Below are 26,825 nucleotides of genomic sequence, written 5' to 3'. Positions count from 1 at the left end.
TGAAATGAGGGACAAAAATACTGACCTTTTTTGTGATATCCACATTTTTCTGAGCTTTAGTCGTAGACTCACATAAAGTGCAGGTGTCAAATGTTATAATCTCTTCAATTAGCAGATTCGCACATCAATATTTTATCATGAGCAGCAGGTGCCAAGTCCCTCACAAATGGGATGTGAACTATTGTCTGGCTCATGCTGTTAAATTGCAAATGTAAAAGACTTCACTCATTAAAATCACAGCTGTGACTGGGGGTTGCTGAGATAAAGTGATTCCGGTGCTGGCAGGGGATTTATCGCAGAGGCATAATTCGAAGTAGGTGAGATTGCTTTTCTCTTTGGGAAACTGTGCAACATGTGTTTCAGGAGATACAGGAAGAAATGAAATGCTAATATAAAATGCATTGCGGCTCTGAATGGATGAAGGTAAAGATATGTTGCTGTACAGCTGTTAAATTAAGCTAAGATTTATACTAAAATGTCAAACGCTGTGCAATTTTTAGGGTAAAGATAAAATATGACCTTCCATTATAGACACAGTGTGTCTCTACTGTCAGCCTTTTTCCACAGCTGTGCCAGCTAAAGCTGCTCTAACGGCTAAAATTAGACGATAACTCGTGGCTCCAGTCTTTTTTGTGATTTTTTTTCACACAGTGAGGAAACAATTTCCTGGTCAGTGTGACATCCCTGCCAATCATCTCCTTTTCTTGTGACGAACGAAATAGGACGCCGTCCTGCTAAAGATAACAAAGCCTCAAAAGAAACCATTACAGAGGCGGCAAAAGAGTCGACTGCATGTTTTAAAAATAACTGAATGAGAAATAATTTGGTTCTGTTCAAGTCAGCTTTATTTACGCAGCACCAATTCACAGCACACATTGTTTCAAGGCACTTTCAATTCAACCGAAACACACATTTCAATTGATGAAATGGAAGTCAAAAAATAGAAATAAATCATCAGAAATTTATATGAAAGTATGTATTTGTAAATTGATAATCATGTTATTAAGGGTTGTTTTTTTTATAAACAAAACATGTGATCAAAATGCAACTCAAAACTGGTTGAAATGATAATATTTTAGATGGATTATTCAGAAGAAACCTGTTTGTCTATTTATGCCAACTAAACCACAGAGCAGGTCATTAGAAAGCAAAAATAACTATTTCATTTTTTTTTAAATTACAAGGTCTTCAGCTTATTTCATTTAAGTCAAATTCATTCTAAAAATCAGACAACATATATAATTGCACAGCGGTGCTTTAAGAGGTACGGGGACGACACAAAAATATTCCGACAGGCACTCAGATCACTGCTAGCTGGCAAGAAAAAACCTAAAGCTGAAGGAAAGAAGTCCTGTTTGCAGTTTGCAACAAGCACCTGCAGCAAACACGTGGAAGAACGTTTTAAGCTAGATGCCAAACACTATGTGTTGTGGAAAATTAATTCATCATTTTTCTTACCGGAAGAAAATCTGTTATTTTTTCCTGCAGGGATCTCAGACCGGGTTGGTGGTCCATCAAAGAACAATGATTTCCCACTTTTCCAAAAAAAAAAAGGGTGTGTTGTTCTTTCAGCCTTAAATATTTTCATTGTAAATAATTTTTTTAAAAAAATGTGTAAAAGCAACAAGTATAATTTTCACATCACAAGTAGCCTATATGCTACTTTGTGTTAGTAAGTGCATAATTAAAGGAGGAGAAAATTTGGAAATGTAGACAACACTGATTATAATAGTGTTAAATTTTATGTCTTTTTATATTGTTTTGGAATACTTTTGCTTAAATGCTCTATTATAATCTAAATTAACATTGTATCACCTGCTAAACTGCTTATCATACAAAAACAATGGTTAATTAGCTCAAATTACGCAAAGTTTGATATGTTTTTCTTATTTTCATTGTGTTTATTATCCCTCCATTTGCCCACTTAATTCCCCACCAGCACCAGCAGCAGCCCGCACGTGCTGCGTGCTCGCCCCTGCTCCGCTCGTCTCGTGCGCGTCGCCATTTGTGTGGGATGATGTCATCCACAGCGGAGACAATAGAGCCCACCTCCCCTCCCTCCCTCCCCCGTCAGAGTCTCCTCGCCACGCGCGCACCGCGGCTCGGCGTGACACACGCTCGGACGTGACGCCAGCCGAGCGAGCCAAGCACTTCTGATGACATTCGCTGCCGCGTCGGTTCAGTCCGGAGCCCGACCGAGCCGAGCGTCTGCCACTCACACCGGCGCTCTTCTCTCGCTGCGCTTCCATGCGGAGAAAAGTGTCACACATCTGGATCGGCACGCTTTAACCCACCGGCTCGTTCCGCTCGGGGTCCGCGGCGTGATGCGTGAGGATTTGTGGCTCGGCTGCGCGTGAGTGATGAACACACAACGGGGACTCTTGATGTAAGTCGTGTTTAATCTCAGTGATGTTATAGTAAAGTGTCGGCCTCAAGCAGCAGCAGGTTCCAACAAAGAGCCGCAGAACAACCTCCACCTGCGTGGCCCCGATGGTTTCCACTACAATAGCAACGTGTTGTTCACTTCTGGCCGAAACGTGCAACAACAAGCAGCGCGTGCCACTTGGTTTTGATTTAAAACCCAGTGCCACGAGAAGGCGGCATATGCAGAATAATGATCGGTTCTGTTTGGGTAAACGGTGCAGATGTAAGCAGGGTGAAGAAGTGAAGGGACAGGCCTGCTGGCTCGGGCCCGCATCAGCTTTATTTCTCATCATGGTAAAGGTTGGCAACACCGCAAAGATGCGATAGAACATACAGTGGGGGGAAGCGGGCAGTGCGCCACCTAGCCGCTGACCAGGAGAGAGCGTGTTTTTTCCATCACTGACCTGCAAAGTGGCCCTGAAAACAACAAGGTGGAGGAAGAACAGCCAAGATTTTAGAGCTGATTTACTCACCATCATTTGAGGCTTTTGTTGCTGGTGCAAGCGGCATCGGTGAAGGATTAATGGTTTTAACAGAGGAGGCTCGTTACATTGGAGCTAATTAGTTGTTTGTTTTTGAAGGACTGCTTAGACAGAAACTAGTCTGCAGAAAATGTGACTGGTTATAAAACACACAAGAACCATTGAGGTGCAAAAGCCAAGTTAAGCGAAAACAAACAAACAAACAAAAACGCATAACTTCCCGTGAGGCATTTATTGCACTGTATGTATTTTAGAAGCCAGCACGAGTCTTTTTTTGTGACAGGGTCACGTCTATTGATCACCCCACAGAGAGTCATCACTCAGCAGCACAGCTTGACGCTGCTTTCACACACCATAGGCTTGACTCATTGCTTATATAAAACCACAGGAACCCTGGTTGGTGACAGAGAAATGTTTCGCTAATATGCTTTGCTCATGAAATCTAAAGTTTTTGATGCTTGTGGGGATTAAAAAAAAAAAAGAAAAGAAAGATGCCACTCTGGCTTGAGGATGATCATTCACAATAAGACAGGTACAGCCTTTCTCTACGAGCAGTTAGCACTTACTTCTAATTGCCCGGCTCTACAGTTCTGAACTGTGTGCTTAGATAGAGCCATTTCACTATTTGCTGTGTGCATGGATAGTCCACTGTTCCACGTTGCTATGTGAAAATCAATCACTATTTATCTCTGTTGTGCAGTTCTATGTACTGTATGTAGGCTATACGCTCAAATATTCCTGTCAGCATTGTGAACCAGAAGTAGATCCAAAATTATATGTATTTTATTTATATTTTTATGATAATAACCCTTCAAACTGACCAAATGTGAGGTCTGACGCTAAGTGCCGGTGTCGGCTAACAGCCACAAAGTCTTCACGCAGCCCATCATGATGTCACAGTGAAGCATAGCTCACTTAACGCTTTTCCGAGGTCTTAGAAGCTTTGACCTTTAACACCTAAAGGAATCGCTCCGTCCTCCAGCCAAAGTGAAAGACTTGCAGCAAAACCAAAAATTCCCCTTTGGGGTGTTTGAGGGATAATATGTTCACGGAGGCGGAACGAGGCGAAACATGGAAGGACAACGCCGTGCGTTTGGCTGTGGTTGGTGTTGGTGTGGACACATGAATAATCGGCACAGGGGGGACGGACGGCCTCAGGTAGGCTTGTTCTGAATGCCTCAGTGCGTCAGATCTAAATATAAATAGATTGTTTTGCAATATTAACTGGGTTTTTTTGTTGTCATTTTTCTGTTTGACATCTTTTTTTTGACCAGAACTGCATGTATGTTTTAGTCCTGAGTTATTAGGGGAGCTAAATGCTTAATGAGAAGACGCAACATTTTGGTTCACAAAAATGTTTTGTTGTCCCAGTGTTTCTCAAATATCAAACTATGTCTTAAAGTCAACAAGGATTCAAGGTGTCGTCTAAACGTGTTTCCCCAATTAACATCTGAAAATGTTGAAAGTTCCCAAACAGCAGTCTCATGTAAACGAAGCCACAGTTTAGCAACATTTATTCTATCTAGTCTTCTTCGATAATTTGACATTGAGTATCATCTCTGTACTTATGATCAATATGTGGCTCATTTGGGTGTGTTAAACATGGACCCAAAGTGAAATGGGATTATTCCTGAAGAAATCTCAGGAAATGTAGCTTCTAAATTGTCCAACACCCTGCAAGAAAATATTTCTGCCCCAAAACAAATGCAAGATGTCCAAAACCAGAGATGAAAGTATTGAGCGATGTCATTTTGTTCATGCAGGCCTGGGAGAAAGAAATGATTTCCATGTGAGTGTTAGCTGAGATAGAGGGCGCCACTCTTAAAGCACTCACCCTAATATCAGCGGATTATTAAACCTATTTTGTCCAGACGACAGCCAGAAATGACAGCAACTGGTGGTTGTATTGTCACATTTTAATATTGTGATCTTTTTAGACCCCTACAAAAACCCATGTGGGGTTTTTCGTGTCATCTTACTAATGTAATAAGAAAGCAGGTGACGAAATAGCGAACCCAAACAAAACTCAACGAATTATCATTTCACATAATCTGCAAGACAAACTCCTGACTGATCGATTCAAGGAAGTTTATTATGCACCTAAACTTTGGCTCTCTGGGGTCACGCTATTCTCCAAAATGTATAGTCCTTAGAGTTACTTAACCCAAGTTTAGTGATAACGGTAATTTTTTTTCTGTGTGTGCTGTGAGGCTGTCTGAGGTCGTGTGAGTTTTCCACTATTGTTGTTTTCGTTGCTTTTCCTTGAAGACCGTCTGGCGCTGATTCCAAAGGGAGAAAACAAAGACTCTGTTTTTAGCCACTTCAGCTCATAGATGTCACTGTTGGCTTTTTATGTTCAAGTCAAGCAGACTCCTGTCAAAAGGAATTGTCTCACATATTATATTTGGGTTATTTTCTAAGGCAGAGCTGAAAACTAAATGGTTTGGGGGACTCTCTTTGCGCCAAAGGTTATTGTGTACCTGAAGAATGGAGAGGCTGTATTTAAAGGCTAGCTGCCACGTTGCTTCAGATCAACCCAAGTGGAAATAATTACTCTCATACATACCATAATGTGCCTCACAAGCGTATTGTTTCCTATTATAACTACTTTTGTTTAATTAGGAGTATCTGAGTAAAGGAGAGTTCAATTTAAACATGGAACATACTTTTTATTTGCCTCCTTTTTGGTATTTCTACCTTGTGTCACCCTGTCACATAAGACATGATGGAGTTCTCATCTTTAACATAAAGTGCAAGAGGGGTTAATACTTCTCTGAGGCTCTATCCAAGCCAGAACATTTTCCATTTGAGGTCCATTAAGGTTTCAGTTTTTGCTAAGTCTGTCTGTATTTTGAGAAGATTATTTAAAATATATTCAAAGCAGATTAAAGTTGGTTTTATCTTCACCTGTCAGAGGGCTCAAATCTCAGCCAACGACAAAACCTTCTTTTCAAGCGAACTCTCTTCAGAGATTTCTATTTTTGGAGGCTTTTTGTTCTAACTTTCTGAAAGATCACACTCTCAATTGCATAGTTTAATGCTTGAGCAGCTCAGTGGCCTATAACTGGCTTAGTTTAACATATTTCCTATAAACTTAATCGTAAACTTTCTTTCAAATAATGAAAAAAACCCTTTTGTTTTATCTCAGACGGGGATTCTGATGCTAGATGTCCACTCAGGTTTGTCCACATGGTAAATCCGTCAGGCTGAGAAGGGAAGAAGAAACTGCTGCATGTTTTCCATCATGCTGTTCGCTGGTTTTCCTCTCCGCTCTGCAGCTTCAATCACTCTGCCTGCTGACTGCGGAGGTTAAGTGATGTAATTATTTTGACTTGCCCCCTTCTCGCCTGACGTGATGTGAGGTCTGACGAGACGGACGGGCGAATTTAGCGCATATCTGGAAAGGGCCTTTTAACTGTAAACGTGCAGTTGCGTCTGCTTCCCCCCCCCCAGTTCATCCAAACGAATCTAAATCAAACGGCGCAGATCATTATCGGGGTGTATTATAACGTCAGTGTTAACGCGACGCTTTAATTTGGGAGACTGAGTCATGGCGGGCGGCGTGCTGAACTGAGTCGCTTTGTTTATTTCGTGTGACATCGTTAGATTTGTAACGTAAGCCTGAATAGAGTTTGAGTCATCTTGTAGGTTTTCTTTTTTCTTTTCATTCACTGCACTTGGTTGAACAATTCATCAGTCATTTGATTTGATTTGTGTGTGGATCTAGCTCCTTATCCGTTTTTTTTTGTTTTGTTTTTTAGTCGCGTCCCTGAGCTACACTCTATAAACGACCAGCTATTTACTCCTTCATTACTGATAATGACCGACCCGGCTAATGTTGTCATTTTCATTCCCTGTGTGTTTGTATGGAGTTGTAGTGTGTGCCTCCTCAGAACTACGCCCCACTGGGCCGCCGGAGGGATGTGACATCAGCATCAAGGCTCCCTCTGATCCCCTGCTGACTGTTTCCTCTTTGTTTTTAACAAATAGGCCTGACTCGAGACTTATTTGTATATTTAATTATCTCCTCTGATGTTTACCCAAGTGCATTATTTTCTTCCGTTTAGCTTGAACACGAGTAAATCTATTTTCTTCTACCTCCTCGTCCAGATGTGAACGTCTAACGCTATTTTTCTTGCAAACATTTTCTCATTGCGGATGTCTTCTGTGGTCTTGTTATGTGGACTAATTGAGCAAACTGTGCTGCATATCTCAGCATTTAATCTGTCCAATGGACCCGACATCTCTGCACACTCCTGTAAATGTTACTGCTGCATCAAAACAAATTGAGCAGCTTGCATATATTTCCTTGATTAGCTCCTTGTAGTTAACTGAGCGGCTGAAACGGTTTGATGTCCTTTTCTTGTGCAGCCTTATGTAAGGATTAGGAGACTCAATTCTGTTTGGCTTATTTATGTAGAGCCAACTCACAGCAAATCTCAAAATAAGCAGGTTCAAATACAGAATCTCATTCAGTTCATGCTAATGCACTCGGCTCAGTCAGAATCAGATCCACTAGAATCTGAATTTAGTGTGTCAGACTCTAAATTCAGATAATCTTATTATCCTAGTTGCTTAAAAAAACGTTGTCTGAGGAAAACTGTAGCAGTCCCTCCTTCTGATCAGCCATGTGGCAGCAGTGGAGAGGAATGCTTCACTTTTAACAGACAAAGTTCAGCGTTGATCTGCTGCGACTGGCTGCTTCAGGAAAGGAAATAAAGGGTGAAAAACCACAGAGTGCACTATGTCAATGGCAGTAATGTCTTTAATGTTTTTATTCTGGGAAGAGTCCTAGCTAAACACTGAAGCACTGGGTTACTTTCAAGAAGAATAAATCCTGAGTATACACAAAGTTAATGGCAGCAATATCCCCATTATTGGCTTTTATGGAGCTATGGAGCTTCCTCCAGGTAAAGAGAAAATGAATAAGTCATGACAACTTTCTATTGGGGAGAAACAAGCAAAGAGTATTTTTTTTAATGGCATCAATGACTTTATCTGTAATAGAGACTTAGCTCAACATGTAAGAACAAATCAGGTATTTTTTTTTCTATTAGAGTAAAATTTGGGAATATACAACATGTTTGTCAATGGCATTTTCAGATAAACACTGAAGAATGGCTTCTGATTGTACTTCCTATAAGAAAATGAAAGTGAAGAAATACACAACCTTCTTTGGCAGCAATATATCAGTTTATGGCTTTGTCCAGAAAAGACTCATACAAGTATCTTCTTAGAAAGTTTATTTGACAAATAATAATCTTTGATGCTCTTAGCCCGGTAGAAGACGTGGCGCTTGTAACCGCCGTCAGAGAGGATTAGAGACGTTTTCCCCCCGCTGGTGGTGGAGAGGATGCTGAAGATTTCAAGAGCTGAAGGTGGAGAAGGGGTGGAGTTGTGTTGAATCTCGGCCGAGGAGCATAGAGAGGACGCCAGAAATATTGAAGATAGTGATGCCTGCTGTTTGGAGGAGAAGACCGGCGCCGATAGTCTGGGAAGGAGGCGCATTATGAGATGAAGAGAATTTTCCAGTCTGAATTTTCTTTCATTAGAAAGAAAGAAAGGAAACTGAAGGATAATAGCAGCAATGCCTGTAAATAATACAGGACTGGAGTGTAGAAGACGTATGGTTGTGACACTAATGTTACCCAGATAGGAAATACATGAACACGATAAATAATGAACTCACTGGATGTATTATTCATTTTGTCTAAAGCTTTAAATACTGCTGCTCACTGGGGACAGCCAATAGCAGCTACAGGCCAGAGTTAATGGAGCATCAGCTGGTTCTGCTATGACCCAGAAGTTTGAATTTTTTTAGCAGGAAATTAAAACGGCAAAGGATTTCAATAAGAGAAAATATCTTTATCCATTCTGTAGTATGTTGAAACAGCTTAGTTTGAACCGTTTTTGATTTTTGTTTTATTAAAACAGATTGTACAAAATGTTTGTACATGTATAGATATTTTGGCATTATTACTATTCTTTTGTACTGACGGATAGCTGACACAGTTTACATATTCCTTTCGAATCAACAGCCGGACTATTGCTCTGAGTTTTAAGTTGTGAATCAAATGTAAACAGAGCAACTATGTGATGTCCCTATTTTGAGATTTGCAGCCTCACTCAGCAGCTATCAGGTGTCCAGCAATGTGGACAGCAGTCGGTTTACATTTTAGGATGCAACATTTCCTGTCACAGCAGCAGCTCTACTGTAAACCGAGTCCATACCTCAACAGTTACACGAAAACAAACAGAACGGCCGTCCTATCGCCGTAAACAACCGACACAGATGAAAACCCTCTACCTGCTGCGACAATGTCTGCGCATCCTTAAAAAATTTTAAATGAACGAATCTAAAATTTAGGCCTTAATATATTCTAAATTATTTTTAAAAAAGCAAGTTGGCATTAAACACATTAATCACAAGTCTCAAATTTTGTTTTTCTATTCCCTTACTCGCGGTACTTTTCTGTCTGGCAAAAGTTTGAATTGTGCGCAGACATCGTCATTGCATTTTGTAAGTCGATGCAGTCGAGGCTACCACTAGCTGCTAATATACCCTTGCTAGCTAGCTAACTTTTTCTATCGTGGGTAAGAACAAATTTATCAGCGATAGGTTGGACAACATTCATCACCACTGGCTCTCTTCTGTTGCTTTAAAGAAATGGCAATTAATCTCATCATCTCGAGTAAGAATTTGAAAATCTCTCATGTTTAAACTCACAAGGAGTACCATTTCTTCCTCCATAGTTTTTGATTCTTACACACACACACATGTATATATATGTATGTGTGTATATACTGTATATGTCTCATAGAGACTTAAAAAGTCTCAAATTTGAGTTTTGCCAACTCAAGTTTGAGACCTTGGACGAAGGTCTTAAATTTGGAAGCCGATGCGGATCATTTTCACCTTGTTTCTCCGATGTCATCCTCTCTACTGTGTGGGCTTTTGGCTCTGTCATGTGCTTTTTGATGAAGTAGCTGCATAAAAGTGGGGTGGAGAGTGGGAACGGAGAGCTCTTCATCAATCTTGTACATTCAAAGAACCATCTAGAATGCACCAAATACACCGCCTCTCCATTTGGAGCAGAACTGCTCACCCCAAGCAGGCCAGGTGTTGAAGACTGGAGAGCCTGCAGGAGAATCAGAGGCCTCTGTGATCTCACTTTGCAAATACCAGGCGCTGTCATTATCAGATGATGAAGAAATATGTTTTTTTGTCATATGATTTAAGTAAAGAGCTACAATACCCTCCATTAATGTTCACACTTCTTAAACGTTTTTACATTTTCTCACGTTACAAACACAAAATGTATGTAAAAAAACAAGAAAAAAATAAATATTTAGGTGATCAACAGAATGTGATGTATAATTGTGAAGTGGAAGGATTTGTTTTTCACTATTTTGTTTGCAACGTTCGTAGCAGCTACCATGCTTTTTATCAGCCTGGGCGCTGGCTTCCATAACAAACTGCAAACAAGACTTTTAATGACTTTTCTTTCTTCTTGCCTTTGTTCCTAACTGGCTGGATTGATGGAGCTGCTTCTCTGATTAATGCTCTCCGTCCTTGGCCAGTCGTCTCAGTGAGATGATTAAAGTTTTATAATCTAACCTGCCTTTTTACTTTTCCACAACTTTCGCCCTGAGCTTTCTGTTGTTTGGTCTAGAGAGAAAAATAACCTCTGAGTGAGGGCGTGCTGTGGTGGCGTAGGGGATAGCACGACCCACATTTGGAGGCCTTGAGTCCTCGTCGCGGGTTCGATTCCCGGACCCTGCGACATTTGCTGCATGTCTTCCCCCTTTCTTGTCAGCCTACTTTCATATGAGGGACACTAGAGCCCACAAACGACCCCCTAGAGGGGAGAAAAAAAAACCTCTGAGTCCTTCACAGAAAAGCTGGAATTATGCTGATACTAAGTTACACACACATGTGTTTATTGATTAACCCCATGGTAACCAAGGATGGGGAAAAACATAGAATCCACTTCATGATTTTGCAATACTTTGTGTTGATCTAATGGCCTCAATAAATTAAAGTGAAGTTTGCAGTTGTTGCATGCTGTTAATCAATGAGTAAGCATACTTTTACAAAGCCTTATCTGCCTAAATACTGGAATTATGTGCATAACAGTGTTGGGTGTTTATGGGAGTGAAATCTTTTGACAAAACATTGACATGTGCTCCGACCTCCTCCTGGCTATTGGCTGTCTGTAATCTTCCCTCTGCTGGTGTGTTGTGAGCCGAGGGAGGCCATCATGAACTCCCCCTGCAGACATTTAGAGCTCTTGCTTTGTAGGCCTGCGTGCTGCTTCCCATCTTCTTTTTTTTAACACGTGTCTTTTTATCTTTGTGAGTTTCAATTCTAAAACACTCCTCTTTCATGTGCTCCAGTTCAAACGGAGCTGAAGGGATTTCATAGTGTAGCTTTCTTAAGCTTTTGCAAACCTGAGTGGACACATTCTGCAGTAGCTTTGCCACAAATATCGTCCTACGGCATTCAGGTATCTTTCTTTTAAGAAGATCTGATCGTGCCCTTTGTTGTGATCCGCAGGTATAGATTTATGCTTCATGTGATTTCTTTGGAAGACAAATAATGCCGTGAGTTTGCCACTACATGCTGTCTGATGGCCCTGAATCAGGAACGCTCCGATTGGAGCTATTAAATTGATGGAAGAGGTTCTTTTTCAGCGTTCTCGCAGTCAGCACCGAGCCAGAATGTGCCTGCACTCCTCCACTCTGCTCGGCGTCGTGTGCTTCCCGTTATTTCTCTCTCTTTGTTTCTTTCTCTCTCTCTTTCTTGGCTGTCACCTCCGAGGCAATCTGCTGTTTGGCAGTTTAAACGGCTAACAAGTGGACCACAATGAAAAAACTGCCAAGAGAAAAGAACAAGTCAGTTCTTTGATCACGAGCGCAACAGTGTTTTTTTTTGTTGTTGTTAGACAAACTTCAGACAGGCCCCTAAACTCTTTGTACTGTTTGGCTGAAGGTTTTAAGTAAAGCAGCTTCAGGACGGATGTAAGCGCGCAGAGCAACAGGACTTGGTAACTTATCAGCTTCTGTGACTAATTGGGATCAAACAAAAGAAGTGCTTTCACATAAACCAGGCTAATTAAACACAGTTTTGATTAACCTCCTAAAGTGACCGTTTTAGATCACTTTGGTCCCAAAGCATTTCGCCTTCGGGACCAGAGAAAACAAGGTAGAGACATGACAGGATATCAAATGTTGTTCTAGCTCAGATTGGAAGATTTTCCATCAGTTTTGAAGTGAAAACCCTGAAGACACGGCGGCTGGTAGAAGATTGTGTGTAACGCTAAATGGAAATGATGCATTAATGTATCTCTTTTTATTTTTATTTTAATGAACACATCAAGTTGCAATTAAAATGACAGCAATTCAAACAATAAACCTTCAAAGGAGTGGGTAGAAGTTTAAACCTATTAAAACCCAACCCTTCTCCAGCAACATCACAAAATCTCATCCTGTTTGTAAATATTGCATCAGAATACCTTCATTCTACTTTCAAGTTCTGCTAATAAAACTAATAATAACTCTAATATTAACAACAAAGTAATCATAATGTTGAGGCTAACAATGCTTTGCAACAACAACACAGTACATCAAGACAGTTTCTCATATTTACTGTAAATCATTTCCTTATACAGAAATTTTAATTGGTTCATGTTTGGGCATTGATTTTGTTCCATAGTTTCACATCACAGACTGCAACACAAAAACTCCTTGTGGTTCTGATCTTACAAACTTTGATTTTGTCTTACCCTCAGAAATTATAAAATTGTTCTTCTTTTGAGAACAATTTTTGATTTTTTTTTTTTTCTGGTAACTGTTGATCTTGTGCTTTAAATAAGACACGCTGTTTGTAAACTCACCAAATCAGTACGTTTTAATAATTTCTCTGAATTCAGACGTTAACATCTGGAATAATACCAGTTGTATGTATGGAATTTTAACGCCAATACTCAATATTGCGGTGCTGCGTATCGGCCCATTCTGATAACGACCCGATACGATATCAGCAAAAGTCATACATACTTTTATTACTTATTTTTTGGAGTGGAATGTTAGGAAAGACTTGATCAAGTGATGTAATTCAAAAAAGAGTCAACAATAGGTACGAGAACTGGCCTAATATAACGTGGAAGGAGTTGAGTGCTTCTATCAACATAATTATACCAGAGATTTTAGATGCATTTCAATATAATCTGGTACTCTTTTTTTTGATTGATTGATTGATTGATTGATTGATTGATTGATTGATTGGACTAATTTCTAATATGAAAATCAGGTTGAGATGATCCTGATATGCACAGCAGCCAAAGTTCAGCCAATGCCCTCCAGAAGTATTGACATCCCTGATAGAGATGGTTAAAAAATGCATTGACATAAATTTGTGTTTTGTTGCCCTCACACACCTTCCAACACAGATCTTTATCTGTTGATTTGAGTGAATCTATACATTGAGATTCATCAATAATCCATATATAGGGAATTCAACTAAATATTTTTTTAGGTTGTAAATTTTTAACTCTCAAAGAATTTAAAACTGATCGAAAAGTATGACTTTTGACGTTATGTGTCTTATTTTAGAACATCCAATTCGAGATTAGACCTATTAAGCAAATCAGGCAGAATGCTTGACCTAATCACGCTGTCAGACGAAATGGCAAATCAGATCTCTGTAATCGCTAGCGCTTGTGCTGCTGCCCCTGGCACTGGCTGTTGCTCATGCTTTTGCTCATTTTCCTGTATTTTTCCCAGTAAAATACTGTGTAAACATAAGCCAGCGACACTACCACCGAGTATTTTTAACTTCTGTGTGGCCTAAGCTGTAACTGTGGTTGAGTGAAAATGCCAGTGGCCAGCCCGCTCTTTCTGTCACACACTCTGCTTGTGAGGGGAAAGTGATCAGAGTGATAGTGACTTCCACCATGATAAAACTGGGTCAGTGTAACCCCAACCCCCCTCCACTACAGGCAAGGCTGAAAGAGAGGGGTGGAAAAGAGATGAGGATACCATCACCAGACTGCGCGAGGACTTAAACATGGAGACGCTGGAGCACGGTTTGCTTTCCCGATGGGTTGGTAACTGTGTTGTGTTGGGGTTGAACTCCCGTCCCCACAATTGTTCTGACATGTTCCTTCCTCTCCCTGTAGCCTGTGGTTTATGGTGCATCAGTATGATCTGTCCCTCTGTAAATTTATCTCTGCCCACTTTTGTTACTGTCAGCCAGGATCGTGCACTTCCAGGTCTTCCCAATGGTCTTCCATTCCCCAAAAGTCTTTTATTTTTTTTAAACTATGGTTGAGTTGAAATGAAAATCCACCCCAATGGGAGGGAGGGGCTGTGGGTTGGGTAAAGTTAGCTTAAGTCCACCCTAGTTGATTGAGAGTGACCAATCAACTAAACAGTTTTTCTTTAGTGCAAATTTCGCCCCCTGTGTTTTCATGTGGACAGAAAAAATGCCTCTTTTGTGAAAACGCGATTAACCCCCAAATGCGTCATACATAACAGCAACACTGAGGGATTATATGTTCGTCTTGCAGTTTTGTAGGTAAATAATTCAAAGTGACTTTCACTTAACATAAATGACTCCACTTGTTCTTTGTTTTTCGACTTTGTAGTTTTTTTGCTATTTTTACCACTAACCTCATGTGGAGGCTTTATGCACACGTCCAATTTTTCAAGTTTAGCACCACTTAAAAACTGCATTTTGGGCTGTTTTTAGGGTTTCTGTGTGGAACAAAACATTTCTGGAAAAGGCTTCGTGTAGACACGAGTATCTTTAAAACTGGCAACAAGTTTTAAGAAAGAAATGTTCCTGTGTGGATGGAGCCCGAATCAGATAACTTTAGACTGTCAACATGCTGCTGAACGTGTTCCAGCCATTTCTAAGTGTCAAACTAACCATCCAAGTAGTTTCAGTGAAAAGTTTGAGGTCCATAACATGCACTATTTATGGGGGGAAAGATTAGCATTACACATGTAGCTTACTAGCAAAGCTGAAAATATAGGTGGAGCAGAATATGCTCGTATTTACTCTACTTGCATCAAGCAACAAAGACTGAACGCTTTAACACAGCCTTAAATGTAATAGTTGAGTTTGTGTTCCTTGAGAAAACCTCTGATCCTTTTCAGCCAACACTAACTTGAACTTGATGCTAAGTTTAGCATGCTAACATCATCCTTGCTGACCAGTGCTGCCACCCACAGAGCCGTGTTGCTGGAGGAAATTAAGGCACTTCATCAAGCAAAGATGGAGGATTATAATTACTCGTGTATGTATCAAGAGGGTGGATTTTCATTTTAATGGCAGTAATATTTCATCCTAATGTCTTACTGCAGCTCATGACTGCACTGCAAAAATGTTAATATCAAACTAATGTAACAAGTATAGCAACTTGCTATACGTAGCATTAATCACAGAAGCAATTTAAGCTGCTATCGTGTTTATTTTGCACAAATGCTTGCATATGAGGAACACTCAGATCATCTTTTCTTGCTATAAAATGAAATGAAAAATTACTCCTTAACTGCACTGTGTTGTTGTGTATGTGGGTTCCCTGTTTATACCGCGGCATGGACAAATGCTTGTTTCTGGCAGGCCCAAAGAAATTAGCTGGTTTGTTCTGTCTGTAGCAAAGGCAGGCTGAACAAATACGATAAATAGAGGCTGGAAGTTTTTCATTTCAGATGATCACAAGACTCTCCAGCACTCAAGCAGCCTCTGAAGAAAAGAAATGCTCTAAGCTACTAGACATGAGTCACTTTCTTGTTTTCCTTTCACAATGCAGACCAGAAACAAATGCAAATAGATTTTTTTTGTTTTTATTTGCTTCAAGTTACACAAGCTGACAAGCTATAGCTTGTCCTTCTTTTGTAATTATTCCATCCATAGCAAGACGTTTGGTCAAACATCTCAAAACAGGCATTTTGACATATTCTTCAGATTTAACATGAAAGGTTCACCGATGCTTGGTGGTTCTCAATAGTGTTTGCATTACCAGGTTTTTGTGGCATCAAAAAAAAAAAGAAATTAATAAATGATGCATAAAAGAATTTTTTTTCTTTACAAATTAACTGAAGATCAAATACATTTTCTTGAATTATAAAATAAAATGGCATGATAAAATAAGAAGTGTGCACAACCTTAAACAAAAGCTTTGTTGATGGACCTTTTGATTTAACTTCAGAATTACTCAAAATAAATTTTTCCAATCACCCCATGTGTGGTCTGCACAATATTTGTCAACTCTGCCTCGCAAAGGTTCTTCAAATCAAATTAGGATTAGAATCAGATTGTGAGGACATCACAACACCCTGACTCACAGCTTTCTTCAGGTGACCCCCACATATTTAGTCAGATTTCATTGAACCATCCCCCTGTGAAGCCATTCTTTGGTTGAGTTGGATCTAGTATTGGGCTTTTTACATCTGAAATGTACAGAACAAATGTTGCATTGTATGTGGAAAAAGTTTAGCATCACAAAAACCTGTTTTTTTTAAAACATTTTTGAAAGCCACTGCATTTTAGTGCTTTAGCTGTTTTTTCCATGAGCCATGACTTGGCTCATTATTTCAAATGAGTGCGTCTTGTTAAGAATAAGGACCCCTCAGAGGGGATGACGGTTGTTGCAGCTCATTTATCACAGCTTTTGGGATTTAGCTGTTAAGAACCCTCAGTGCCATCAGGATTAGCTGGGATTATGCATTGCCAACAGCAATCAGGTTAGCACCTTCAGATATGACAAGGGGAACAATTTAAACTGTAATTACAGACAAGCATCATTGTCCATGGTATAAGCAGGACCAGACTGGGAAGCTGCATGTTTGAATGGATACACAAACTGTAATATCCATCCCAGTCAAACATGCACCTGAAATTAACCTGTTTTTGTTGGGAGGCTTCTCCTTTTGTTGATGCAAATGTGAATTTCTGCAAGGTCAAAGCTAAGGTTTAACATCAGAGGTTGTTTATTTTAACAGTTATGTATTGTTGTGCAAACAAACTGCAAGTGACTTGCAAATGCAAAACGTATGAATTTGCTGTGAATATGTGTCACCAATTTTAAGAGTTGACAGCGCCTTGCAAACATTTTGTCACATTACAACCACAAACAATATGTATTGTACTTGATGTCACATGCCAACACAGTGTGGTGCATAATTGTGAAGTGGAACAAAAATGAAACATGATTTTGCTTTTTATGTCTTCATTAAAAATCTGAAAAGTATGACTTACTTTATAAAGAAAAATGGGGGGGGAAACCTTGGTTTCTAGATTTGCAATATTACTTTCTCTCCACTTCAAAAATGTTCACAAGTTTGTGTTGGTCTTTTTCATAAAATCCATCTAAAATACAATGTTTGTGGTTATAGCATTTTAACATTTTAGAAGATTTGAAGGGTATCAATCATATATTTATTAGATTTCGAAGTCAAATATATTATTTATTTTAATAAACAACTCCACATTTTAAAATATAAAAATGTATGACAGCAGTTTTTGGGACTTTGCTACAACAAGTGAAATGTAAAGTGCTTTTGCAATAATTCCAATATACCCCTGACTGATTTGATTCTATCTGTCTTCTCTCTTTGGTCAGCTTTGCGTAAACCCAGATGCCTCCCCTCCCTCTTGACGAGCGCATAGTGGTCATTCAGCGCCCCAAAAACGTGTGTGAGGCTTCCCCACAAACCATCCCACAGCATTCCTCTCAAATATCAACCTCTACCAATGGACGGGTTCTCCAGCCTTCGCATCTCCACGCCTCTCATTCCCGTTTTTACTCACCCGCGTGTAAATCTGTGAATGTGGAATGCAAGCGCAGGTCATCCCGGGTGCAGAGATTCAAAGGCGACCAGCCTGTCATCCCAGCAGATGTCCTCCACATCCCGAGCCACTGCCATAGCAATGGCACAGTAACACTAGCCCCACGGCTTCCCTCCCACACACATACTATTGATATCAAGGTATCGGTGGACAAAAGGAGATGGGGAGAATTAAGTAGCTCATTAGGGCGCGCTGGAAGTGTAAAAGGTAGCAGAGGGAAATGCGTCTCTTCCCAGTTTGATCAAGGACAATGTGAGAGAAAAACCGGAAGCTTTGGGAGGCCCTGTGGATTTGAGCATAAGCCACAACAAGTCCGTCAGCTGTCGTCGTCCCCTGGAGGGATCCTCCAGTTTGTCCCTGCTCAGGCAAATCAGCATACATTCAGGGGTGAAAAGGAGAAAGAAAACTCCAGTTTTCATTACAGAGGTGACCAGGAATTTCCCTCTTTGGGTCACAGGAAAAGTTCCAAGCTGGGAACTGTTCATCAAAGCCATAATAGCCACAGTCTGCCCTACCACCACCACTCTGTTCCTGTTCCCCATGCTGCCATCCTAAACTCCACCTATCCTTCGTCTCCCCCATCCCAAACCACTCATGTCCCAGTCTCCTTTCAGCAGCTTAACCAACCTCACCCTCCTCGCACAAGGGATCACCGCCCTCACATTCTTCACGGTCTTCCGCTGTCCCCTTGCTCCTCCCGTGTCGGAGGGTTTCCTAGTCCAGACCACACTTGTACCATTGACTGTACGCACCCATTCAACTGTGGCTGCTGGAGGTTGGTAAGATGCACAGGATGTAAAGGAGACTCTTCCAGTTACCAAGGAGGTGGAGGAAGCACTTCTACCTCATTTTCCTGTGGCCACAATGTCGGCGCAGTGAAGAGAGGAAGTAAAGACATGGGTCTGAAGAATCTGGGTGGCTGTCTCTCCACAGCTTCCACATCAAACACTTCCTCATCTAACAGCACTGCTTCTGGTTGTCGAGCAGCTCTGTTCAAACCTCTACCTTGTGCCTCCTGCGGCGGAGAGGCTGGAAACTTTGAGAGTCCTGCTATCCTTCGGAAGAAGCTAGTAGGAGGATGCCTTCCCTGTACTTCTCTGTCATCTTCAACCCCATTGCGGGCGATCCAAAGCTGTGTGTCTGGTTGCAACAACAAAGCATCTCAGACTGGCAGTTCTTCCTGCAGCTACTGCAGCAGCGACCCAATAGTGGTGACGTTCAACCCTCGCCGGGGGAAACCTCCTGGAAGAGGCTTAGGACCGACTCACCCAATGGCTATGCTACAAGCTGATGATGATGACTACAGCGTGCGCACCATCTGGCCTGACGAACTGGCCAAGAAAATGACCCATTCTAAAGCTCAAAAGAACAACTATGCTGGGATGGGTGTTGGGAAAAGCTGTTCTAGCCAGACCCAGAATGGCAGTAACGGACCCGGCCTTGCCCTCTTGGACTGTCAGAATCTTCAGGAATACGCTCAGACTAATTTCACAGACCATGCTGGCCGACGACGACTTCAGCAAGGCAAAATGGCTGCCCTTGGTTTTGTAGGCAGTAGGTTGGGATCTAGCTACGATGATGGCCGTAACTCATTGAAGAGGCTCTTGAATAAAGCAGAAGATGTTGGAATGAGCGACAGTCCTGAGCATGGCCAAGTGTATCCACGATCGCCCTCTCCCCGCTCCGTGTCTCCGCCATCACCCGTGTCCTTTTCCCCTCCCCCGTCAGCCCCCAGCACACTCATCAAACCCAAACCCTGGCAGAGAGAAAGGGAGGGAGGACACTCTCTGCCGTCGGCTCAGTCCCTTCACCTGGCCCTGAACTCCCTTAACAGAGAGCAAGATGAGGAGAACAACCGAAGTAAGACTAAATTGCAGTCCAGCTGAGTAGAGCAGGTCATTTCTGTTTATTAATGCTGAAAGTACACACAAAAAAATCTGGTAGTCTGAAGTCTAAACACCAACCATAAGCTAACCCTGCATTGAGGATGTTTTTTTAATGTTTATAATAGTTGAAATTGTAAATAATGTCTTTTCATGTGTCCTGACAGTTACATTTGAGAGCATCAAACAAATTTCAAAGTAGCTACATAATGTTTGTGTTGCTAGCACGAAATTACACCCAACAATGAATGTCCAGCATGACGTTCTTTTTTTAGCAGTGACCAGAAGTCGATATCCTTTTGTTTAAGTTTGAGTCTTATGGCCACTCTGCCAATGCATGTCCACACTTTCCTTGTTATTCCCCAGTGAGGCTGTCTTTGCCACTCTCCTCATCGTTGCCTGCTTCCCTGTCCGATGAAACTGTGATGACTCCCGATGCGGAGAACGCTGTCATCAGCCCAATCCTGCCCTTCCTGTTCCTGGGGAACGAGAGAGACGCCCAGGACCTGGACCTGCTGCTACGCCTCAACATTGGCTATGTGGTAAATGTGACCACACACCTGCCCCTCTACCACACCAACGTGGGACTGCACTACAAAAGGCTCCCAGCCACTGACAACAGCAAGCAAAACCTTCGGCAGTATTTCGAGGAGGTTTTTGAGTTTATTGGTGAGAATTCAGCTTCTATGACCTTAATGTCTTGTTATGCGTGTATGTGGTGTAAGTGTTGTGTTTTGGATTGGGGAATTAGCTTATTTGCAGGTCTGCTACAGTTTTCAGCATCCAGTTAAGTAAAAGTAAACTAGGAACTAGGAAATTTTGACTCATTGTAGTTGGTTAGGGTTAAAGAAAGGACCATTTCTGTTTTCAGAGCTTTCCCTTTTTCTATAATAATGGTTTCTACATTTCCATTATAGTACTGTTTTCAAGAATTAACAGGGAACATCTCTGGTGATCCCACACATGCTGGACACAAACTGACTTTTACCTTCAAGTCATTTAACACAGTCCCCAGAACAATATCTGGCCATAATGAAATGTTGTGATGTCATTATCATGACATCATCATCTGAGCTCTCTCAAATGACTTAAAGGCATAGAAATCTTAGTATGTGTAAACTTCTGACTTCAACAAAAAGATAAGGAAAGTCTTAAATTATTGTATGTTTTTAAGTATCTTTTTTCATGTTCTAGAATTTAGAAATCAAAAATAATTTGGTTATCTTTGGATCTTCTTCTTTCAGCCACAGATGCGATGCTGCACAGTCACAAGTCCAGGAGAATGTGTTTTTTTATTATTATTATTATTCTCAATACAGCCTAAGATCAGTGTAGGAATGGTGTGAATTAAGATTTTAACGGTGTAGATCTAGTAGCATTTTAAAACTTTGGTATAACTTTATAATGGTAACTAGCCAATCGCTGCCAGGGGTTTTGTTCTGTAATGGTGAGGTTTTGGGTGCTGCACTTATTAATATGTGGATATTTTTACATTTTCTCATTTAGGAAAAAAGATCAAAATTAGATTTTGCCCATAAAGCAATTCGAAATACAGCTTGAAATAACGTTTGTTGCCTGGATTCAGTGTAATAAAAACAGCAAAATACTGTAAGTTTGATAACAGTTTTACACAACCGTAAATATGTAAGACTGGGCCTTTGACTAATTTCAAGTGAATATAACCAGCTCAGTCAATCAACTAATTAATCATTTATTTTTATTAAAATGCCCTTCACATATGCATAACATTAGTGATCAAAGTGCTTTAAAAAGCCACTTAAAATCAATGTAGATAAAAGAAAGCAGTAAATTAATTTAGTAGTCAGAACTCCAGTGCAGTTTTGTCACCACATGAAATCAGTTTTGTTCTTTGTTTGAGGATGTTGTGGATTATTTAATTCTGGTCTTAATGGTAAATAAATCTGCAAATCATCTGCATAACAAGGAAATGTAACATTGTCCTGGGTTATGATTGAATCAAGTGTCAACATGTGTAAGGAAAAAAAGCAGAGGTTGTAACATAGAACCTTGTGGCACCCTACGCAAAAGGGAAGAAGATAAAGAGGGGGAACAAATGAGCATGATGGCAAAGATTTTCTAAATCAGGTAAGAGGTAAACCACTTCAAGACCGTGCCATGGATACCAACATAGTCATGTAGGCGAGACAAGGGTAAAGCAAAGGCTGCTGTAAGGTCCAGCTGAAAAGTCTTTACAAATCCTGGAGGTGCCCAGACAAAGAGCTGTGTGTGTTTGTGGTTTCATACACCAAAATACACCACTTATAAGCAAAGAGATGTTCTGTATTCTTGTAGTATTTCTACTTTAATGTCAAAATTACAGTGAAAAAGGTCACGTTTCACATACTAAAGCAGACTAAGTTATTGTTCTCATCCCCAGAGGAGGCATATCAGAGTGGACAGGGTGTGTTGGTTCACTGCCAGGCAGGTGTGTCCCGTTCTGCAACCATCGTCATCGCCTACCTTATGAAGCACACCCTCATGACAATGACGGACGCCTACAAGTACGTGCGGAGCCGTCGGCCCGTGGTTTCGCCCAACCTGAACTTCATGGGTCAGCTCTTGGAGTTTGAGAGGGACCTCAACTCCGGGGTGACTCCTCGGATCTTGATGCCTAAACTAAATGGTGTGGAGACGCAGGTTTGAAGGGGGGAGTCAAGGGTCAGGACTGGGTAGCATTAAAGGGCATTAAAAAGAAAAAGAATGCAGCACATTTTTAGAGCGACAGGTTGAGAGAGAATACCGGAGAATCTTGGTGGGTTTGGTAAATAGTGCACTTTCAATACTGTGAAACATGAGACAGAGGACTGAAGGGTTCATTTGTTTAATTGTTAGACAATTTGATCCCCATCCAGTGTACTGTTTATAAGATAACGTGCCAATATTTTGTACAGCTCCGACATAATTCAGATATCTTTTTTTAAAATCTAATACCTCTTCCTTTTTGTTCCTGTTTACAGTCAACGTTCATGCAAGAAGAGTGACTTTCTTGCCCGAAATCATAAATGCATGCAGAACCTGAATGCAACATGGAAAGGGTTCATTGTTAATCATTCTTCTACAACAGCTCTTTACTACTTTCCACCACATGTAGCAGCGCAATGCACTTTACTGTCCATTCATTTGTTATCAGAAAGATGAGCTAGAAGCTCAATTACTCTTTTTAAATCATTAACTTTGCTTTCATTTAATCAGTTTCATTTGTTTTTTAGTTTAAACTGTGGAACATTGAGGTGTGGACCTAGAAAGGAAAGGTTTTGTTTTTTTTGCCATTTCAGAGGTTAAATCTTGCAAACTCGAGTTTAAATGGTGCATTAACATGTAATGTCAATGCAAACATTTAGAAATGCAGGTTTTACAATTGTATAAACGCATTTATTCCACTACAATAGCATTTCCTAGCAAACAGCTGAGTAGATGGTTGGGTTGATGTCATGGGTCATGTCAATGTTCTTTTAAATCTTCTCAAATTTTGAAACCTAATTTCTTTTTTTTCTTTCTATATTATGTTCTATTTCTGTGTTTCCTGCTTAGTTTAATATGTAGCATGAAACAGACCTGCAGTCTTTTCTAGAAATCAAAAGAACACATGGGCGACATTAAGGTCCTGCAAAAATTTTTGGGTCATAAAATTGTTTCTGCATTTAAAAAAAAAAAAACTGCCCCGCTGCAGTTTGTGATATCACATTCACTCGCTCATTTGAAGTAGCACAGTGTTGTTAAAGATGTTTTAAAAAGTCTTCAAATCCATTTGTTTTTATTGCAATACCGTAGTTCCACACTGGAACATTTGGAAAAACCCAACCTTTAATTTGAAAACATTTATTCTAATGGGGAGAAAGGTTTTGGAGACTTTAACGTAAATTCTTTCAGAGTTAGTGGTCCTCCAGTAAAACTGGTGCCGAGTTATTATTTTTTTCTTTGTTAATCATTTCTGATGGAAGTGTGGCACTTCTGTTGTGCCCAATAAAGCTCAAGTAAAGTTTAGCAATCCCACCATTTTAGTGTTTGTCCCAAACAACCTGTTTGCATCCAGATGATGATGAAATCATTACTGATTCCTAATTAGGAGATCCAAAAAAAAAAAACTCCTAAAAATGAAAGGACTACTTACAAAATGCTTCAAGTCACATTTATGCTAAATGTGTCCTTAGAGGCACTAATAACTGTTTTAAAACCAATTATTTCTTAACATGGGACTAAACTATATTCACAATGTTTCATATACATTTTTTTGATTGTCAGAAATTGCTACTGTAATAAAAGCTGAATGTTTTGAGCATTTTTTACATGGCAGTAGATGTGGATGCCGATGCATTTTAAGTTATTTGCAGTCTTCATGCCAAAAATCTTCGAATTACTTTCACACCATTAACCATCATCAGCCCTAATATTATTATTACTGAGCTCGACTCATGTGGCTTACTGACCTTCTCCGTTACTATGCATTGTGTTGATAACAAGGAGTTTGGTTTGAAAATGTTTCTTGATTCACTGTGAACTATTTTCCAGAGTGGTTCAGACTCCGCGAGAGAGAATATAATCGGTTACAGGAGGATTACATTCAGTTTAATTAGCTCACTATAACTCAATTTAAAAAAAACAACTGGTTATTCGACAAGTAGATGATGAATTGAAGTGCTGTAGTTCCAACGGATCTTCAGCTAGCAGGACTTAAAACATTGTATTTAACTGGATGTAATCTCTTTTTATTTGTTGGTGTGGATTTCTCCAAAATAAAATCATGTTTGTGTCTTTAACAGCAGTGCACACAGAACATTGCCTTGCAAAAGTATTCATTTAATTCGAGATGCTAATGTATGTTAGAGGAGTTTTATTAAACACACCAACACAAAGTAGTGTAGCTCTGATTTTTTTTATTTAGAGGCATCAGAGTCGAGGGGGCTAAACACATCTATAGGACACGCTTTTCAGATTTTTTTTTTTTTCTTAATCCATCCATTAAAAATCCAATTGAGGTTTATGGATGTGTGAGCAAATGTGGGGTATGAATACTTGCAAGGCATTGTAATTTGGCATCATCCAATGGTCCAAACTTTCACTGGAAGTGAACTCGGTTATTGATGCTCCACCTGACAAACCTAAACGCAGCAGCTTTAGTTTTTGTTGACGGCGGCGGAGGGCTAGGTATGCAGTTTTTTGACGCATTTCTTCACAAATGACTTGAAAGTCCAGACAGTAGCAAAGTATGTGTATGTGACAGATCAAAAAGCAGTAGTACAGCAGAATCCTCTGTTCTTCTCAAGTATTCAACTCTGACTGCAGTTAACCCTTTTCTTTCTTGAGCTGTGATTAACGTAAGGCCTGGCTCCAGTTGTCTGAAAAAACCAAAATGCCTTTAGTTTGTGTAAACTGGTACACAGCTGCTGTGGAAACTGGGTGAACAAATCCCGAATTTTACTTTTACTCTGACTGATCGACTTTATTATAGTTCTTATATTTTTCTACAGTCATATTTCTTTTCTTTCTTTTTCTTTTTTTGTTACATTGCTTGTACTTTTTTTTTTTTAAACATGAAGGTCTACGTGGACAGAATGACTTCCTCCAACTCTGCCATGACAGTTTGGATGTTGGCGAACGAGGGTCAACATGACGCTCTCGTGTTTTGCTCATTTCTTTTCTTTTTTCTTTTTTTTTTTGTTTTTACGTCTCGCCTTCTTTCAGCTGGAGAAACGCCAGCCCAACCACTCCTCCCGTCTCTGCAGCTCAGCTCACCTTGAAAAGAGAAAAAGAGAGAGAGAGGCGGCTCACTCGCTGGCTTGCTGTTGCTACCAGATTTTTGTATGAACTCTATATGCAAAATGGCTGCCGAAGCAATTACTTTAATGTCACACTGTGTGAATTTGCTGCGCAGCGGGGTCGTTGCTGACCTCAAGAGCAACTCTCTGGAGGAAATTCTTTAATTTATGGGAACTGAAGGGCCTCTTTTCGTGTGTGTGAGTGAGTGTCTATATTGTTTGTTGCTCTTGGACACAAAAAAAAAAAAAATCGGGTTATTTCTTGCTGTGCATCTGGGAACGTTGTATATCTTCGCTTACTTCCGGGAACTCAAGTTATCCCTGTTTTGGAAACTTACTTTCAAACATTGTGGAATAGTTTTCTGTACCAAATTCTGAATTTGAAGTTATTTATGGTTCAGCTGACGAAGAGAAATCAAAACAGAGCACCACCCTTCCTCCATCCTGATGGGAGGCCAAGAACTCTTCAGGTACGACGTCGTCATAGTAACGCTGTCCTGTTTCTCCAGCCCGCCTCCAACCAGAGACCCAGAAACTCATGTAAACTTCCCTCTAGCGCTGCCTCCTCCTTCTCCCTCTGCCCCTTTTTTTCTTAATGGACTGTACCTCTTTAACCAATTGTAACATTTTTCATATTGTAGCATCTGGTCCTTGTATTTAGGCATTTTTTACCTCCATGTACCGACTATACTCTTCAAAATCCTTCTGAGGTGCACTGTGACAAACACGATGCTGCGACATCAAGACTGAGTATGTTGGTTACATTTAAGCAGATGGGCTGGTGACGGGGAGTCCTGCTTTATTTGTTTCAGTTGGAATCCATGTGCTGCCGCTAACGTTTTCCAGCTTGAAATGCACAAACGCGGGATCTGTAGCTGTCCACGGTGGTCTTCCTCTGCGAGTATTATAGAAAAGAAAGCGAAGTGTAGCTGTTGTGTTGCTTTCTTTTCTGCAGCACTAGTGATTCTGGCCAATATTCTCTCTAACCGGTGATAGATTTATGACTGAATGTCCTCGCTAAGCCCAACATGTGATACAATTATTTAGACTTTTAATACAATTTGTTTTGTTTTAATATATAGGCATTCAAATACTGTTGAGCCATTCATGCGGATACTGAGATTTTGAGAAGATTTGTATGACATGTTGCAAAGGATAATAAAGATGCAGATGTGTGTGTGTGTGTGCCTTGGCGTCCCATCTGTTCATTGATTTAACGTTTATCAATTTGTTTTGTCGTCAGACATGTGCTTCCAGGTTTTAGATACACTTGACACGAATTAGTCTCCGATGGAAGAATTCATTTCTAACTATAAATGACAGAGGATCGAAATGTTGAGCATTGCTCCAGAACACTGACGTTAGTGAAAGGAATAAGTCCCATTAATGTCAGTGTCAATTT

The 26,825-nt window shown here is 40.3% G+C and overlaps 1 protein-coding gene across 1 annotated transcript; it reads left to right on the top strand.

Moving 5' to 3' along the window:
* Positions 1 to 2,044: 2,044 nt before the first annotated feature.
* LOC114152681 (dual specificity protein phosphatase 10) lies at positions 2,045 to 26,606 on the top strand. Its single transcript, XM_028030627.1, has 4 exons — positions 2,045 to 2,386; positions 17,537 to 19,623; positions 20,013 to 20,315; positions 22,045 to 26,606. Exons 2-4 carry the CDS (start codon positions 17,553 to 17,555, stop codon positions 22,308 to 22,310), a joined length of 2,640 nt encoding a protein of 879 aa, XP_027886428.1. The 5' UTR covers positions 2,045 to 2,386; positions 17,537 to 17,552; the 3' UTR covers positions 22,311 to 26,606.
* The last annotated feature ends 219 nt before the right edge of the window (positions 26,607 to 26,825 follow it).

The sequence above is a fragment of the Xiphophorus couchianus genome, chromosome 11, assembly GCF_001444195.1.
Source record: "Xiphophorus couchianus chromosome 11, X_couchianus-1.0, whole genome shotgun sequence".
NCBI lineage: Eukaryota > Metazoa > Chordata > Actinopteri > Cyprinodontiformes > Poeciliidae > Xiphophorus > Xiphophorus couchianus.
The sequence above is the reverse complement of the archived record's forward strand: the minus strand, read 5'-3'. Positions and strand labels throughout refer to the sequence as shown.